This window comes from Trachypithecus francoisi, unplaced genomic scaffold, assembly GCF_009764315.1.
Source record: "Trachypithecus francoisi isolate TF-2019V2 unplaced genomic scaffold, Tfra_2.0 Lachesis_group2, whole genome shotgun sequence".
In the NCBI taxonomy this organism is placed as follows: domain Eukaryota; kingdom Metazoa; phylum Chordata; class Mammalia; order Primates; family Cercopithecidae; genus Trachypithecus; species Trachypithecus francoisi.
The window spans coordinates 97,820,484-97,836,235 of NW_022681465.1; the positions used below are offsets into that span (position 1 = coordinate 97,820,484).

General features: G+C 37.4%; 2 protein-coding genes across 8 annotated transcripts in view; both read left to right on the forward strand.

Moving 5' to 3' along the window:
- Positions 1-9,495, forward strand: part of LOC117065199 (U6 snRNA-associated Sm-like protein LSm8) — a 31,110-nt gene extending 21,615 nt beyond the window's left edge. The window contains exon 2 of the mRNA XM_033179726.1: positions 8,963-9,495. Coding sequence (XP_033035617.1) covers positions 9,057-9,305 — 249 coding nt within the window. The 5' untranslated portion in view covers positions 8,963-9,056 and the 3' untranslated portion in view covers positions 9,306-9,495. The remainder of the gene's footprint in view (positions 1-8,962) is intronic.
- The window catches only part of ERBIN (erbb2 interacting protein), a 145,618-nt gene that overhangs the window by 21,756 nt on the left and 108,110 nt on the right, over positions 1-15,752 (forward strand). The window lies entirely within an intron of this gene.

A 15,752-nucleotide genomic window follows, 5' to 3' on the forward strand; every position in this document is an offset into this window, starting at 1 on the left:
GATTACAGGTGTGAGCCACCATGCCTGGCCTCAGGTCTTCAGTTTCCTCCAATCTGACAATTTCTTAGTGTTTCCTTGTTTTTCATGACTTTGATTTTTGAAGAGTACTGGTTGGATATTTTGTAGAATGTTCCTAAGTTTGGGTTTTTCTGATTTTTTTCTTGATTATACTGGATGGTGGATTTTTAGGAAGAATATCATACAAGGGAAGTGTTCTTCTTACCATATCAAGAAGAGTATATGATATTAACATTATTTATTACTGGTGATTTGAACTTTGGTCACTTGGGTAAGGTGGTGTCTGCCAGGTTTCTCCACTGTTACTATTTTTACCTTTCCATAATGTATCTGTTAGAAGCCCAGGTCCCCCTTAGGGTGAGGGGAACTAAACTCTGCCTTCCTGAGAGAGAAGTACCAAATAATTTGCAGGCATGTTTAAACCACCACATAGATATTTTCGGGGAGATACTTTAATACTCTTTCTCCCTAAAGGTTTGACTAGTAATTTTAGCATTAATATGTAATTTTTTTCGTGTAGGATCAGTTGTCTTTTAAGGAGTATGTCATTGACATATGAAAGAGAATATGGCATAGTAAGAGGGCTTATATTTAGTTCATGTAAAAAAGCCATTAAAGAATAGTAAAAAGGGGCAATGAAATACAGTCACTTTACACTTTTGAAATTCATTTGATCTATAAGATGATTCTGGATCCCGATTCTTGCTGTGCTGTTACATTAGAAGGTAGATTTTGTGAAGGTACTGATTACCAATCAAGTGTGTGCTGGACTGTAGCTGGATTTTATATAGAGACTAAATGCTGGTGACACGCCAGTAGAAGCCCTCAGTTTAACCCCCTTAGTGAATTTTTCAAGTGAACATAAAATTGGTATGATGAGGGATATGCTAATTCTAAAGACTGCTGGCCTCCAGTATTTTTCACATCTTTTTCCCTCTCTGGCAGTTTACCTTATTTAGTTATTTAGACTAGTTAGACTATTGCGTATCTCTCTCTTGCATTAGAAATAAGTTTCATGAGGGTAGGAATTTTAGCTTTGTTCTCTACCTCACAACCTTGAGCAGTATCTGGCACATAATAAGTGCTCAATAAGTATTTGTTATGTGAATGAAAAAATAATGTTAAGATAAAGAATTTCAGTTGAATGATAAATCTGGCGTGAGGCCTTGATATGTTCAGTTAAATAACTTCTGTAATTTTGAAGTTAGAAATATTGTGTATTTTTAGGTCCTCTGCAGAGACCCTTGCAATGAGTGGTAATTCAGTAGGCTTAGTCACCATAACTATTTTAATTTTCCCTAAACGTTTATAACTTTTGTAAACTTTTGACCTCAATTAAATGAAAAACAAAAAATACCACCTCAATGTTGAATTTTCAAAATAATGGTACTTAAATATCTCCATTCATAAAGCTATGTATAAAATCCTTGTTTTTAGACTGTGTACAATTATAACAGCACAAGTTAATTATATATAAACTATAACATTTAAATTTTCATTAATACCAAATTCATATAAAAAATGATGTTTTGCTGAAATTTAATTGGAGGTTGTATCATGACTGATTCATTTGTGTTTGACACATGTGTGCTGTTAAGTGCCTTATGATGTTAATTTTCCTGTCTTTCTCTTGGAACTGTCGCAAGTTTTGGACTACATGTCATCATGGATTTACCTTTGCAAGTTTGAATCTGCATTTATAGATTTTCTACTTGTGTGATTTTCCCAATAGGATGTAAATACATTTCAGACATTAGGACTCATGTTCTGTGGGATGACTCCCAGACAGATGGCCCTAAGTGTAGTTGTACAATATACCTGAAAAGTCAGAAAACACAGGATACTCTTGTTTTTGTATCTGTTATATTTTCACATAAAGAATCATTAGCTTTTTTTTCCTCCCCACTTCCAGACCCCTTCACTGGTGCTGAATTTGAAGCAGTATATTCTATTAATCTGACGGGGGGTAAGCACAATAGATACACTACAGAGAGTCCACAAAGCCTGGAATAACAGGTTAAATACTGTATTGTACTTTTTATTTTTAGTTTTTAAAGAGATGGGCTCTCACTATGTTTCCCAGGCACAAGTTCAGTGGCTATTCATAGGCATGATCATGGTGCATTGCAGCTTCAAACTCCTGGCCCCAAGTAATCTTACCACCTCAGCCTGCCAAGTAGCTGGGACTATAATGAGACCATGGGTTGGCGCCACTGCTCCTGGCTTGTGTATTTGTTATACTTTTTTTTTTCCTAGATTAACAATTGGACTTACTGCTTTAAATTTAGAGATACTTTCCCTGAAAAGGTATATGGAAATAGAAGAAAAACATAATGAGCATGTTATATGAATATGTAGCTAGCATACTTTAAAATTTTTTATGCTTCTTGACTTTACAGATACCTTGTATATTAATTTGTCTTAATTTGAAACTTATAGAACTTGTGGTTTACAGTTTAGTGAATACTATTAGCTTAAAGGATCTTATCCAAGTGCTTTATTTAGATTGAGGTGATTCAGAGAAATAAGCCTTTCAGACATGCTTGCTCTTAACTTTTGTGGGTCTAGGAACAAGAGTACAAATGAAGTCTCATATACCGTACGTCTGATTTAAAAGTTATAAATCAATCTTAAAAAAGAGCTTGCCAAAAAAAAAAAAAAGTTTCGTCCTCCTTCCTTCATAAGTATACCATAATAAGACCCTGGGAGGCCAGGTTAGAATTTAGTATTTTCAGACTCGTTGGAGTTTCTCATGTCAAACTGCGGTGGTAGAAAGTTACTGTCTGGCTTCTGGTCCATAGCCCTCTCTGCTTCTCCTTTCTTCACTGCTTGTTACCACAACAATTAAGAGTATTTGGGCAGACCTATATAGACATCCCAAGCAACATGTTCAACTCTGTTCACACCCTCTGCATACAGTTGCCTCTTGGTAGCCTTCAAGCCTAAGGATACACAGTCTAGTTGGTATAGTTTTCTTTCTGGAGGACTGATCTGGTGAAAGAGGCTTTGGAAGCTTGTTGAGGGCTGTCTGGGCAGATATTTTAGGTTCCTGCATACCCATAGAATGATGTAGCGTTAGGGGAGCAAACATGTGCTCCAGTTAGACAAGTCCTCTTGGCGCAATAGACAGCTTCACGGGGATGGTTGTATAGCCAGAGTGGTACCCCATAACTCAAGGAATCCAGGGCTGGAGCCACTGTTGTTTAGGTCTAAGGGATTCATGTTGCTACGTTTCTGTTTCTTGAAAACTACAATGGTCATCCAAGTCACAATACTCTACCTTGGGAAAATTCAACTGGGATTTATTATGCTTTTTAAAAAAATATAATACAGACATTGTGGGGAGATTTGATTTCAGTTATTTCCTAAGCTTTTCTTGATAGTTCTACTTTACTCAACCACCCAAGTGAATTTTTTCTTTCCAGTTGTTTTGGAACTAGAAGCTTACTGATATTAAGACATGGATTATCTGGGAATAGTTTTTGGTTGTCATTCCTTTGATATAAAGCAGAGGTGGCACATTCAAAAGCCAACACATCTCATATTGCATATAAGCTAGGAATGTTTAGGCTGCGGGGGATTGTAGAACATTAATTCGACATTCTTTTGTGCCTGTACATGAAATTAGACCCCCCTCTCCTCCAGACATTATAGACCTGGATTCTTTTTTAAAATGTAAAACTTCCTGATTTCAGAATGTTGGTTTCCCTACACTCTCTACTTCCCTACCCGCTACTCCTTTTAAAACTGTGGTGACCAAAGAACATAGTAGCTGCAAGTTGGGTTTAGTTTGCAGACTGACAGTTGGGTAATAATGATGTGTGGAGGGAATCAGCTTGTCTTTGATTGAGACGATACATTAAAAGTGCATGTAATCTACCCTCCCCCCCCGATTGTTCTACTCTCACCCCAGATTGTTCTCGAGAGTAATAAATTTTGAAAATAATCTGTGGGGGAGAGGAGAAGGAAGAAAAGCTGAGCTGCAACTCCTGTTGCAGAGTTTGTGTCCTGTGCTTGAAAAACATGTAGGAATTGGTGAAAATTAGTCATTTTAGTCTATGCATTGACTCCTGGGAAAGTATATTGTACGAGAGATGAGAGTAACAGATGAGAGTACTATACTGTATTAGAAAGTGAGGGAGCCCTTTGTTACATGTCAGACTTAATCTTGCCAGTCCAGTTTTGGTTACATATAGACCTGAGTACATCACATTTGAGGATTCAGTTTAATGAAAATGATAAACATTGTAACATTTTAGTTTGATTTTTTTTTCATAGTGCTGTAAATACTACTTCATACTGTTTCTTTTTTGTGTTAATTTGCTTTTATGAATATATAGCACTTGATAAATACACTACAAATGTGATTTTATTGAGGTTGGCATATCCCACAAAAGTTTAAAAATTGAATGTGAAACAGTTTTAGCAGGAATATCTTTGCTCAAAGAATGAGGTTTTTCAAAACTGAAAAAAAAAAATGCATTGTAGGCCAGGTGCAGTGGCTAACGCCTGTAATCTCAGCACTTTGGGAGGCTGAGGTAGGGGGATCACTTGAGGTCAGGAGTTTGAGACCAGCCTGGTTAACATGGTGAAACCCCATCTCTACTAAAAATACAATAATTAGCTAGGCATGGTGGTGGGCGCCTGTAATCCCAGCTACTCAGGAGGCTGAGGCAGGAGAATCGCTTGAACTCAGGAGGCAGAGGTTGCGGTGAGCTGAAATTGTCCCTCTTGCACTACAGCTTGGGTAACAGAGCGAGATTCCATCTTATAAAAACAAAACAAAACAAAAAAGTGCACTATAGATTCTTAGGACTTTTATGTTAAAAAATGTTTTAAAATGGTTCGGATTTTTAAAAAATGCCAACCAATTATGCTAGCAAATATGGGGGCCACTGAGAGTATTTAGGAATTTTTGTGTCTACAAAGTATGTGCTGAATTAGAAACATTGAATTTTTTTAGCTTTTGGCATTGCTTCTCAGTTGTTGTAATCTGCTTCTTGAAAAGAAAATCAACTCTGGGGGACCAGGGATGGTGGCTCATACCTGTAATCCCAGCCCTTTGGGAGGCTGAGGTGGGTGGATCACTTGAGGTCAGGAGTTCAAGATCAGCGTGGCCAACATGGTGAAACCCCATCTTTACTAAAAATAGAAAAATTAACTGGGTGCAGTGGCGGATGCCTATAATCCCAGCCACTTGGGAGGCCAAGGCAGGAGAATCGTTTGAATCTGGGAGGCAGAGGTTGTAGTGAGCCAAGATTGTGCCATTGCACTCCAGCCTGGGCGACAGACTCCATCTCAAAAAAAAAACCAAAAAAAAAAAAAAAAAATCAGAATATAGATTGATATATGTGTTTCTTTGAGAAAATTTTCTCATATCCCAGGTGATTTTGGCTATTGGACAAGAGGTAACTTCAGGTCAGTAAGTTGTTAGAATTCAGTGACAACTATAACGGTTTTCCCTTACATGACGCTTTGTCTTCTGCAATTTCAGTTAACCGCAGTCAACTACAGTCCAAAAATATTAAATGGAAAATTCCAGAAATAATTCATAAGTTTGAGATTGCATGCTGTTCTGAGTAGAGTGATGAAATCTTGTGCCATCTTGCACCATCCAGGGCAAGATGTGAATTATCCCTTTGTTTAGCATATCTATATATGATACCCGCCCATTAGTCACTTAGCAGTAGCTGTTTCAGTTATTAGAGCAACAATACATGGTATATATAGAGTTTGACACTATCTGTGGTTTCAGGTGTATTCTGAGGGATCTGGAAATGTATTCACCCCCTAATAAGGGGAGACCACTGTATAGCAAGAAGAGTTCACATTTGTCTAATGTTATGTTAGAATGTGGCTGTTGTTAGATGTTAGGAGTGTTCTCTGTGGTAGAGTGTCTACTACATTATTGAATCCTGTGGTAGTTGGGGATCAGAAATGAAGGCCCTTCGGGGTGTGTGTGTGTGGTGGTAGTGGTGATGTTTTTTAAATGCCCATATAGCATGCATGCATGCATTCATTTACTTATCTTTTCACTGAACTGGGGTGATTAATAATCATACAGCATTTAAGGTGATTTTTTTTTTTTTTTTTGAGATGGAGTCTCGCTCTGTCACCAAGCTGGAGTGCAGTGGCGACACAATATCAGCTCACTGCAACCTTTGCCTCCCAGGCTCAAGCGATTCTCCACCTCAGCCTGGGACTACAGACACACGCCACCACGCCCAGCTAATTTTTGTGCTTTTTTTTGGGTTTTTTTTTTTTTTTTGGCCCAGGTGGTGTTTTGCCATGTTACCTAGCTGATTTCGAATTCCTAAGCTCTAGTGATCCACCTGCCTCAGACTCCCAAAGTGTTGAGATTACAGGCGTGAGCCACTGCCCCGGCAGGAAAAAATTTCTTAAAAAGAAATTTCAACCTTCAAAACAAAAGGTGTATAAACCTGAACACAAGTTGTGCATTTGGAAGAGTCTGCTCTAATCTGCTGATACTTTTTCACCCTGAAGCACAACATAGCTAGAGTTGAATTTCTGGTGAAGACTTTAATAATTCCACTTGGAAATGACATTGTCATTTCACCAGTGATCTTCACAATACACCTAAAACGGGGATTTTGAAAAGTGCTGGGATTGCAAGTGTGAGTCATCATGCCTGGCCTTCTTCAAGGTAGTATAACCATGTTGCTCTTTGGGTATGGTAATAATATTACAAGCAGCTTAGAATGTAGTTGCTTGGATGAGTCAGACTATATTTAACCAACCACTACTAAGGTATATTTATTTAGCACCCTCTCCCATTATTTTTTGCTATTATAATTTAACCCTTTTTGTGAAACTCTGGTACATATGTCTAGGTGATTTTTTAGTACAGATCGTCCCCAATTTTGGATGGTTCAATTTAGGATTTTTTGACTTTATGATGGTGTGAAGCAATACATGTTCAATAGAAATCCTACTTTGAGTACCAATATAACCATTCAGTTTTTCATTTTCAATACAGTATTCAGTAGAGTACATGATATGTTCAACACTTTCTTATTAAATAGACTTTGTGTTGGGTGATTCTGCCCAACTGCAGCTAATGTAAGTGTTCTGAGCATGCTTAAAGTAGGCTAGAGTAAGCTATGATGTTTGGTAGGTTACATGTATTAAATGCATTTTTTACTTAAACCTATCATAAGTTGAAATTATTTTATCGGTATGTAACCCCCATCATAAGTCAAGGAGCATCTGTACTTTCTAAGGAGAAATTTTTAAAAGTAGACATTGCGTATACACATTAACTTTATTTATACATGTTGTCAAATTGTCATCAAGGACATTTATACTATTGTATGCCTCCACTAAGAGTGTGATAATAGATGTGTCTATATAATGCTAGCTAACACGTGGTGTTACCAGTTTTTCTTTTTTTTTATTGTCAATCTGATGGAAATAATGGTAATTTGATCACTTAAAATTCATCTAATGAGGTGAGCATCTTAAATATTCTGGCTGGTTTTATTTCGTTTTAGGAGTCATGTGTTTATTGCCCTTTTTTCGTTTTTCTGTGGAGGCCATCTTTTTCTTATTGATTTGGAAGAAGTCTTAATATTCAGATTCTTTAATTTCATAACTTTTAATAACACAATTGATAGTGTCCTTTGTCATATGTTTTATGTAGTTTAATATATTTTATGATTTCTAGCTTTGGTCATCTTACACACAGTGAAGTCAAGACTCATAGAATTTAATGTAAGAGCAGGAGATTTTAATTTGGGGTTGGTCTGTGGACTTGTAAGTATTCTGAGGATGGACTTCATAATTCTCAAATACAAATTGAATACGACATTGGAATTATACATAAATTTTTATTTTTCTGGTGACAGGTTCAGTCAGATTCATCTGGTTCTCAAATCATATGACTCTTATGACTGTGTGCCCCCTTTTATACAGCATATATATTTAAATGCCCCTTTTTACTGTTTCAAGTGAAATTCATAGGTATTATAATCTTGCAACCCATGCAAAGGATTTAAAAAGAAAAAGCAACATAATTTTTTCTTGACTGGAACAGACATGGGACAGACAAAAATGTTAGAATACTTTGCCATGACCTCATTAGAAAACATTAAGGCTTTTTGCATTGGAGTTACCTGGAACCTTAAAAAAAAGTTGATGCCTGTTTCTTTTAAAATTAAACATACAGCTGCACCAGTTCCACTCCTAGGTATTTGCTCGAGAGAGGTGAAAACATGTCCCCAAAATGTATAGGGAGATTTATAACAGCTTTAATAGTCCACAAATTAAAACAGCTCCACTGCTGGTCAACAGAAAGAACAGATAAACAAATTGCAGTGTTTTCATACACTGGAATACTACTCTGCAGTCAAAAAGAATGAACTACTTTTTTCATGATGAAATGAATATGAATGAATCTCTGAAACACTGTGTTTAGTGAAAGAAGTCAGGTACAGAAGAGTACACACTATGTGATGGATTATGTTTATATGAAGTTCAGAAATGAGGCTATAGCATTAGAAATATGAGGAGTGATTGCTTATGGAAAGTGGGGGCACTGACTGGATGTAGGGCAGGCGGGTACTTTCTGAGTAGTGGAAACGTCCTGTATCTTGATTGGGGTGTTTGTTACTCAAGTAGAGTTGTACACCGAAGACCTCTGCATTTCACTCTGCATAAACTTTACCTCAAAAACAAACAATGAAACAGAGCAAAAATACTGATGTCTGTGTCCTACCTTCTAGAGATTCTAATTTAATTGGTTAAGGGTGTTGGCCTGGGCATAGATGATTCTCATGTGCAGCCAGAGTTGAGAATGATGCTTTTGCCCTTGGATGTAGGCTCATCATGAATGCAACTGCTACTCATGCAGATTGGCAACCAAATTATAATTAAGAGAGGCATTGCTGTAAGCAGTAACTCTCACGATATTTGCTTCGGCCCGCAGGCGCGAACCTTTCGCTGCCGGGTTCTGGCGCGCCCTTTCAGTTCTGCTTGTGGCCGGCACCACTGCGTTACCCCAAACTACCGGGCCGAGCAGCATGACCTCCGCCTTGGAGAACTATGTCAACCGAACTGTTGCCGTTATTACATCTGATGGGAGAATGATTGTGGGAACACTGAAAGGTTTTGACCAGACCATTAATTTGATTTTGGATGAAACCCATGAGCGAGTATTCAGCTCTTCACAGGGGGTAGAGCAAGTGGTACTAGGATTATACACTGTAAGAGGTGACAACGTTGCAGTCCTTGGAGAAATTGATGAAGAAACAGATTCTGCGCTTGATTAGGGGAATATTCAAGCAGAGCCTTTAAATTCTGTAGCACACTGAGGAAAAACTACATACTTAGACACCTGTAAATATTTGTACAGAAACTGATTATTCTGAGGATGATATATGGAATTTTTATGAATGTGTAACTGGATTTTGACTCCTTATTGATTCATTGTAACATGTGAATTAAAATATTTCTACATTTATTGAAAAAAAACTTTTTTTTTTTTTTGCCCGAATGTAAGTTTGGTAGCTTGGTTTCTTTTTTAAATTAAATAGTGTGAAAATATAATGGTCATTTTGAAAACTTTTAGCCAAAAGTAGTACTTTTCATACCTTAGTATTTATGGAAACTAGTGGAAAAGAGAAATTAGTGTGCTATGTAAACCAGGCATTCAAATAACATTAGTAGTACAGGATATATGTGTTTTCTTTGCCTGATATTTAGGAAAATCACAGCAGGGTAAATCTTTCCTGGAGTTATCTGAATCATCGGCATTTATCCGATTCCACTGGTGGTGGTTTGCTAGTGCTTCTAAAAGTTGCTCTCTAGCACTGAGAGGTGTGGGTAGGTAAAAATGTGTTTGCTTGAGAAAACAAAAATGCTAACAAGGTTTTAATAGATTGGCCTAAAATTCCAACTTGAGTATTAAGAATTACTAGCAATGGTAGAATTGACAGAGATAATTGGTAAAGTCTCTTGATGCCCAGTTGATTAGGTATGAAAGTAATACAAACACATTAATGTTGACATTAATGTGTTTACAGACAGTATATTATCTGAAAAAAATTGATTCCATGTAGTCTTCAATTTTTAATTTTTTTTTTTTTTTTTTTTTTTTTGAGATGGAGCCTCGCTCTGTCGCCCGGGCTGGAGTGCAGTGGCTGGATCTCAGCTCACTGCAAGCTCCGCCTCCCGGGTTTACGCCATTCTCCTGCCTCAGCCTCCGGAGTAGCTGGGACTACAGGCGCCAGCCACCTCGCCCGGCTAGCTTTTTGTATTTTTTAGTAGAGACGGGGGTTTCACCGTGTTAGCCAGGGTGGTCTCGAACTCCTGACCTCGTGATCCGCCCGTCTCGGCCTCCCAAAGTGCTGGGATTACAGGCTTGAGCCACTGCGCCCGGCCCAATTTTTAGTTTTTAAGAATTGTAATATTAGTGTTTATAAATGTGAGTAAATTAAGTTTATATTGAAGTAGTGCTAGCTATTATTGTCAGCAATTTTCCGTGATTCATTATCCATAAACCTGATTTCAGAAGACATCAACTTAGTTTTTTAAATAATTGATAGAAACAGTGTTGTAAGTAGTGTTTAGATATCCAGGCTAGTACACAAAATTTCTGATCAACTCATGTATAGGCCAAAGTGTGTGTATCTTTGTGATAAGAAGAAAATAGAAAAATATTTACATCCTTGTGAAAAAAAAAAAAAAAAGAGAGGTATTGCTATCCTTGACAAGATTTTTTCAGGTGAAGAGACAACACTTGGGAAAATTTCAAACAAGTTTAATCTTCCCTTAATTTACAGTCTGTTAAACTACTGTGTAAAAAAACTCCATCCCTTTGTCTTTATATGTGTACAGTTAGGTTCTAGGCTTAGATAATTGTAAAATTTTTTTTCAGCTTCAGGACTGGAGGACATTTAAAAGTTGATACAGGATATTAACCATCACTGGCCTTTGGCAAGTCCATTCATTGTGACAATGAAAATGTTCTCATGTATTTTCAAAACGACTCTTTTGACAACTACTGACAGCCTTAATTCCCTAAACCTTCCCATCCATATGTGTTTAATTTCCATTAATAGGGAAAAATTTTAAACGTTTGATAAAAACCTTCTGAAAACATCCTAATTTTAGGTCCGCAATTCCTTCCGTGTAATTCTGAAATTCAGAAATTCCTGAAAATTGAACTTTTCTCTTTTTTTGCTGTCTTCGCTTTGCTCCCAGTTAAAAGGGCTGCTTGAAGAGGGCAGGTTGCCTTAGTTATGCACAAGCAAGTGTTCTGGTGCTGTAGCCTCACCCCTGGGCAAGAACTTTTTTCCCTAATTCATTTGGTTGATAAAATATGACTTACACTGAACTGCGATGTGAGGCTAATATTGGTGTTTATTTATATCATTTTCCCATGAGGGTTAATATTTGTAAATTATACTTCTCTGCAGCAGTGTTTTCCAAATTCTCAGTTCTGAAGCACATCTACTGGCCTGAAGAGTTTGAATAAGAGACTGTAGATCTCTATTGCCAATGTAAATGTATTAGTTGTAATTATTAAGAGCAGGAGTTTTTAATTTGGGGTTGATCCATGGACTTGTAAGTTAACATTAGCTAGCAGTTAAAGTTAGTGAAAATGCTGTTTTTGAGGGGGTTGGGAGTCTAATAAAGAGCATCCAGGCTTATTTCCATTAGGAAATTCCAGCTTTATTTTATAATATTAAGTATGACTATTGATAACTTTTTTTTTGTCAGTTCTCTTATTCTGTAGTCTACTTCTTTTGCATTTGAGGTAGAGAATGTGTGATGATGAATTTTAGGTATCTTTGGTGGGGAGGGTACTTTTTGGTTTTGAGAGTAAGTGGTCAGTTTGACTGAGATGATTCCTGTGCTGGTATCATGGGAGCATACAGATGAGTCACTAATGAGGTGCCTTACATAGTACTGTGTCTTTTTGGTGCTGCAGAAAGCTAGCTGTCTGACATTTTACCAGAGAGTTGTAAAACCAAGTAAGACTTCTTATAAGTTGTATATATTTTAAGTTAATATCTGAAAGAAATGCCTGTTAGAGTAATTACTAAAGTACTTGACTATGTCACATTTTTTAAAGCTATGTGGATGGAAGAGCAATTGTTTGTAAATGTATCATGTATATTAAAGATGATATCTGAATAAAGAGAATCAAGAGTGAGTGCTTCTACATTTGAATGCAAAAGTTCTATAGGTCAGTAATTTCCTTCCTGACTTGTGTCCCAAAATGTATATAAAATGTGTTTGATTCAGCATTTCTTGTTTTCTTCTTAAATTGCCACTATGAAAATTTTATTGGAAAATTGGAGAAATTGGCTATTGAGCTACTAGAAAAATGTCAGAATCCATCCATAAGGCTTCATAGTTTAAAATACAAGTTTATAGGTGTGTGTGTGTGTGTAATTTGGGTGTGGAATAACTAAAACCAAATAATAGGACTTATGCAATGTGAAAGAAGAAACAATGAATTTGTGCACTGTGGTTCTGCCTCAACCTCCGTAGCTTTTTACTATAATATATTGTGTTAAATGATGGTATATTTATATTTAGACATTTCATAAATGAAGGTGTTGTTCATATTCCTGCTTTTATATTTAATACTGAGGAGTTAAGTATCTTAAATTATTTTCCCCCTTTTTTAGTAATTTTCATCAGGGCCCACAATTTTCTTCAAACATATGGTTCATCATGAGGTTAGAAAGGTAAACAAGTAATACTCGAACTGGTAAAATTATTTTTCCATGACTGTAATATTCTCTGTGTAACTATGCACTTTTAATTAAAGCCTTTAAATCTGATATTGTTAATCAATGAACAGTTTGGTTTAGTAATACTAATTAAGGATGGTTCTAAAATTTAAAACTTTGAAAATTAGAATTGTTTAATTTAGTCTAATGCTTCTGATTTGTAATTCTTACAGTGGTTGTTCATAGGATATTATCTTTTCCAGTTAAAGGTTTTTTGTTTTCCAGATGATGTGTCTGTCCTGAGATTTTTTTTTTTTGAGACGGAGTCTCGCTCTGTGGCCCAGGCTGGAGTGCAGTGGCCGGATCTCAGCTCACTGCAAGCTCCGCCTCCCGGGTTTACGCCATTCTCTCACCTCAGCCTCCCGAGTAGCTGGGACTACAGGCGCCCGCCATCTCGCCCGGCTAATTTTTTTGTATTTTTTTAGTAGAGACGGGGTTTCACCGTGTTAATCAGGATGGTCTCGATCTCCTGACCTCGTGATCCGCCCGTCTCGGCCTCCCAAAGTGCTGGGATTACAGGCTTGAGCCACCGCGCTCGGCCCCTGAGATTTTTTAAAACAACAAAATATACATTTGTCTCATTTGAGTATCAGGTCATAATTCCATTATTCATAGAAATTTCATCATGTGATTGATTACTTTTTAAAAGATAAATTTTTGATAGAATTAATTAAAATAACTACTTTAGAATTGCTTTTTATTGCATAGCAATAATTCTCTCCAAATAAAGGTGAATAAATTAGTTTTTTATTCTTTTGTTCCTTTCTAAAGTAGTTTCCTGTATGCGTTGGTTGTTATTATTTGGAAACTATTAATTGAATAATATTAAATTGGCACCTTTGAGGTAGGATACAACCAAACAAATGGAAATCTCAAGTTATCACTTTGTCAGCTATATGTAGAGTTTGCTTTTGAGCTTTAAAAACTTTACATGACAGCCCAGCCAACACGGTGAAACCCCGTCTCTACTAAAAATATGAAAAAATTAGCTGGGCATGGTGGCAGGCGCCTGTAATCCCAGCTACTCGGGAGACTGAGGCAGGAGAATCGCTTGAACCCGGGAGGTGGAGGTTGCAGTGAGCCGAGATGGTGCCATTGCACTCCAGCCTGGGTGACAAGAGGGAAACTTGATCTCAAAAACAAACAAAAAAAACTACTTTACATGAAATTCTTAGGGAAAATAAATGAGAATGTACTGTTACTTTACAAATGAAGATACCACTGCTAAGTTGTATTTGGTAGTGAAATTTTAATATAGACAAATTTTATTTTTTTGTTGGTGTGACGGTTTTCTCTTTTCTTTTTTTTTTTTTGAGATGGAGTCTTGCTCTGTCGCCCAGGCTGGAGTGTAGTGGTGGGATCTCACAGCTCACTGCAAGCTCTGCCTCCCGGAGTATTAAATATAAAAGCCATTCTCCTGCCTCAGCCTCCTGAGTAGCTGGGACTACAGGTGCCCACCACCACGCCTGGCTAATTTTTTGTATTTTTAGTAGAGATGGGGTTTCACCGTGTTAGCCAGGATGGTCTCAGTCTCCTGATCTTGTGATCCGCCTGCCTCAGCCTCCCAAAGTGTTGGGATTACAGGTATGAGCCACTGTGCCTGGCCAGTGTGAGTATTTTCTTTCAAGTTGAAAGTCGGGTTCCATGAAACTCTAATATTAGATGGATTTAGGTGAAGGTTAATACCTCTGGTTGTTTGAGGCCTGAAATATATCTAATTCAGCAGTAGTGAACCTCTTACTACATTTGCTTCAAAGCAGCTACTTTGTTATTGAACGTGTGTGTCATTAATTCTAGAAATCTGTTAAACATTGATTTTGTGTTGTATCAGAGGATGATGTAGAAGAGGAATGGCACTGACTAGTGGTTTTAAGGCACAATATTGGAATCACCTGGGGAGCCCATAACCTGTACATGCCTTGACTGTGTCCCAGGCCTTTTGGGGCAGAATCCTCCTGGTTGGAGGACACACAGTGTAGTTTGGTAAAATCTTCAGATAATTCTGATATACTCATTTATATAAGATTACTGAAATTAATTCTATCCTCAAGGAATATATACTTTGTCAAGAGGAAGGAAAACTATATACGTGCAACAACATGGGTTGTATATGATGACAGCAATAATAATGATAGCCAACATTTGTAGGGCACTTACCCTATGCAGAAGCATTGATTTTCAGGTACTGTAAACATTTGCACTAATATTGCCTCTCTCTAGCTCTTTCTCAATATAGCAGCCAGAGCAATCTTTTTTTTTTTTTTGAGATGGAGTCTCGCCCTGTCACCCAGACACCCAGACTAGAGTGCAGTGGTGCAGTCTCCACTCACTGCAACCTCTGCCTTCCAGGTTCAAGCAATTCTGCCTCAGCCTCCCAAGTAGCTGGGACTACAGACGCAGGCCACCACGCCCAGCTAATTTGTGTGTGTGTGTGTGTGTGTATGTATTTGTTAAAATTTTTTTTTAGTAGAGATGGGGTTTCACTATGTTGGCCAGTCTGGTTTCGAACTCTTGACCTCAAGTGATCCTTCCGCCTTGGCCTCCCAAAATGCTGGGATTACAGGCGTGAGCCCCTGTGCCTGGCAGAACAATCTTTTAAAAACTTAAATTAGATATTACTCTTCTTGTTTAAAACCCTCTAATGAATTCTCATTGTGATTACAATAAAATGTAAACTGCTTATTATGATTTATAAGGTGGGTACTTGGTCTGGTGGGGTTCTGTGATGTCATCTTACATGATTCTTTCTGTGTTCATTATGCTGTGGTCACACTGGTGTTTGTTCCCACATCCAGGCATTTATACCTTCTCCTTTGACTGTATTGCTTTTCTCCAGATCTGTGACAGGCTGTTCTTACCAGATTTGGTTTTTTTTTTTTTTTTTTGAGATAGAGTCTCACTCTGTTGCCCAAGCTGGAGTACAGTGGGCGATCTTGGCTCACTGCACCTTTTGCCTCCTGGGTTCAAGCGATT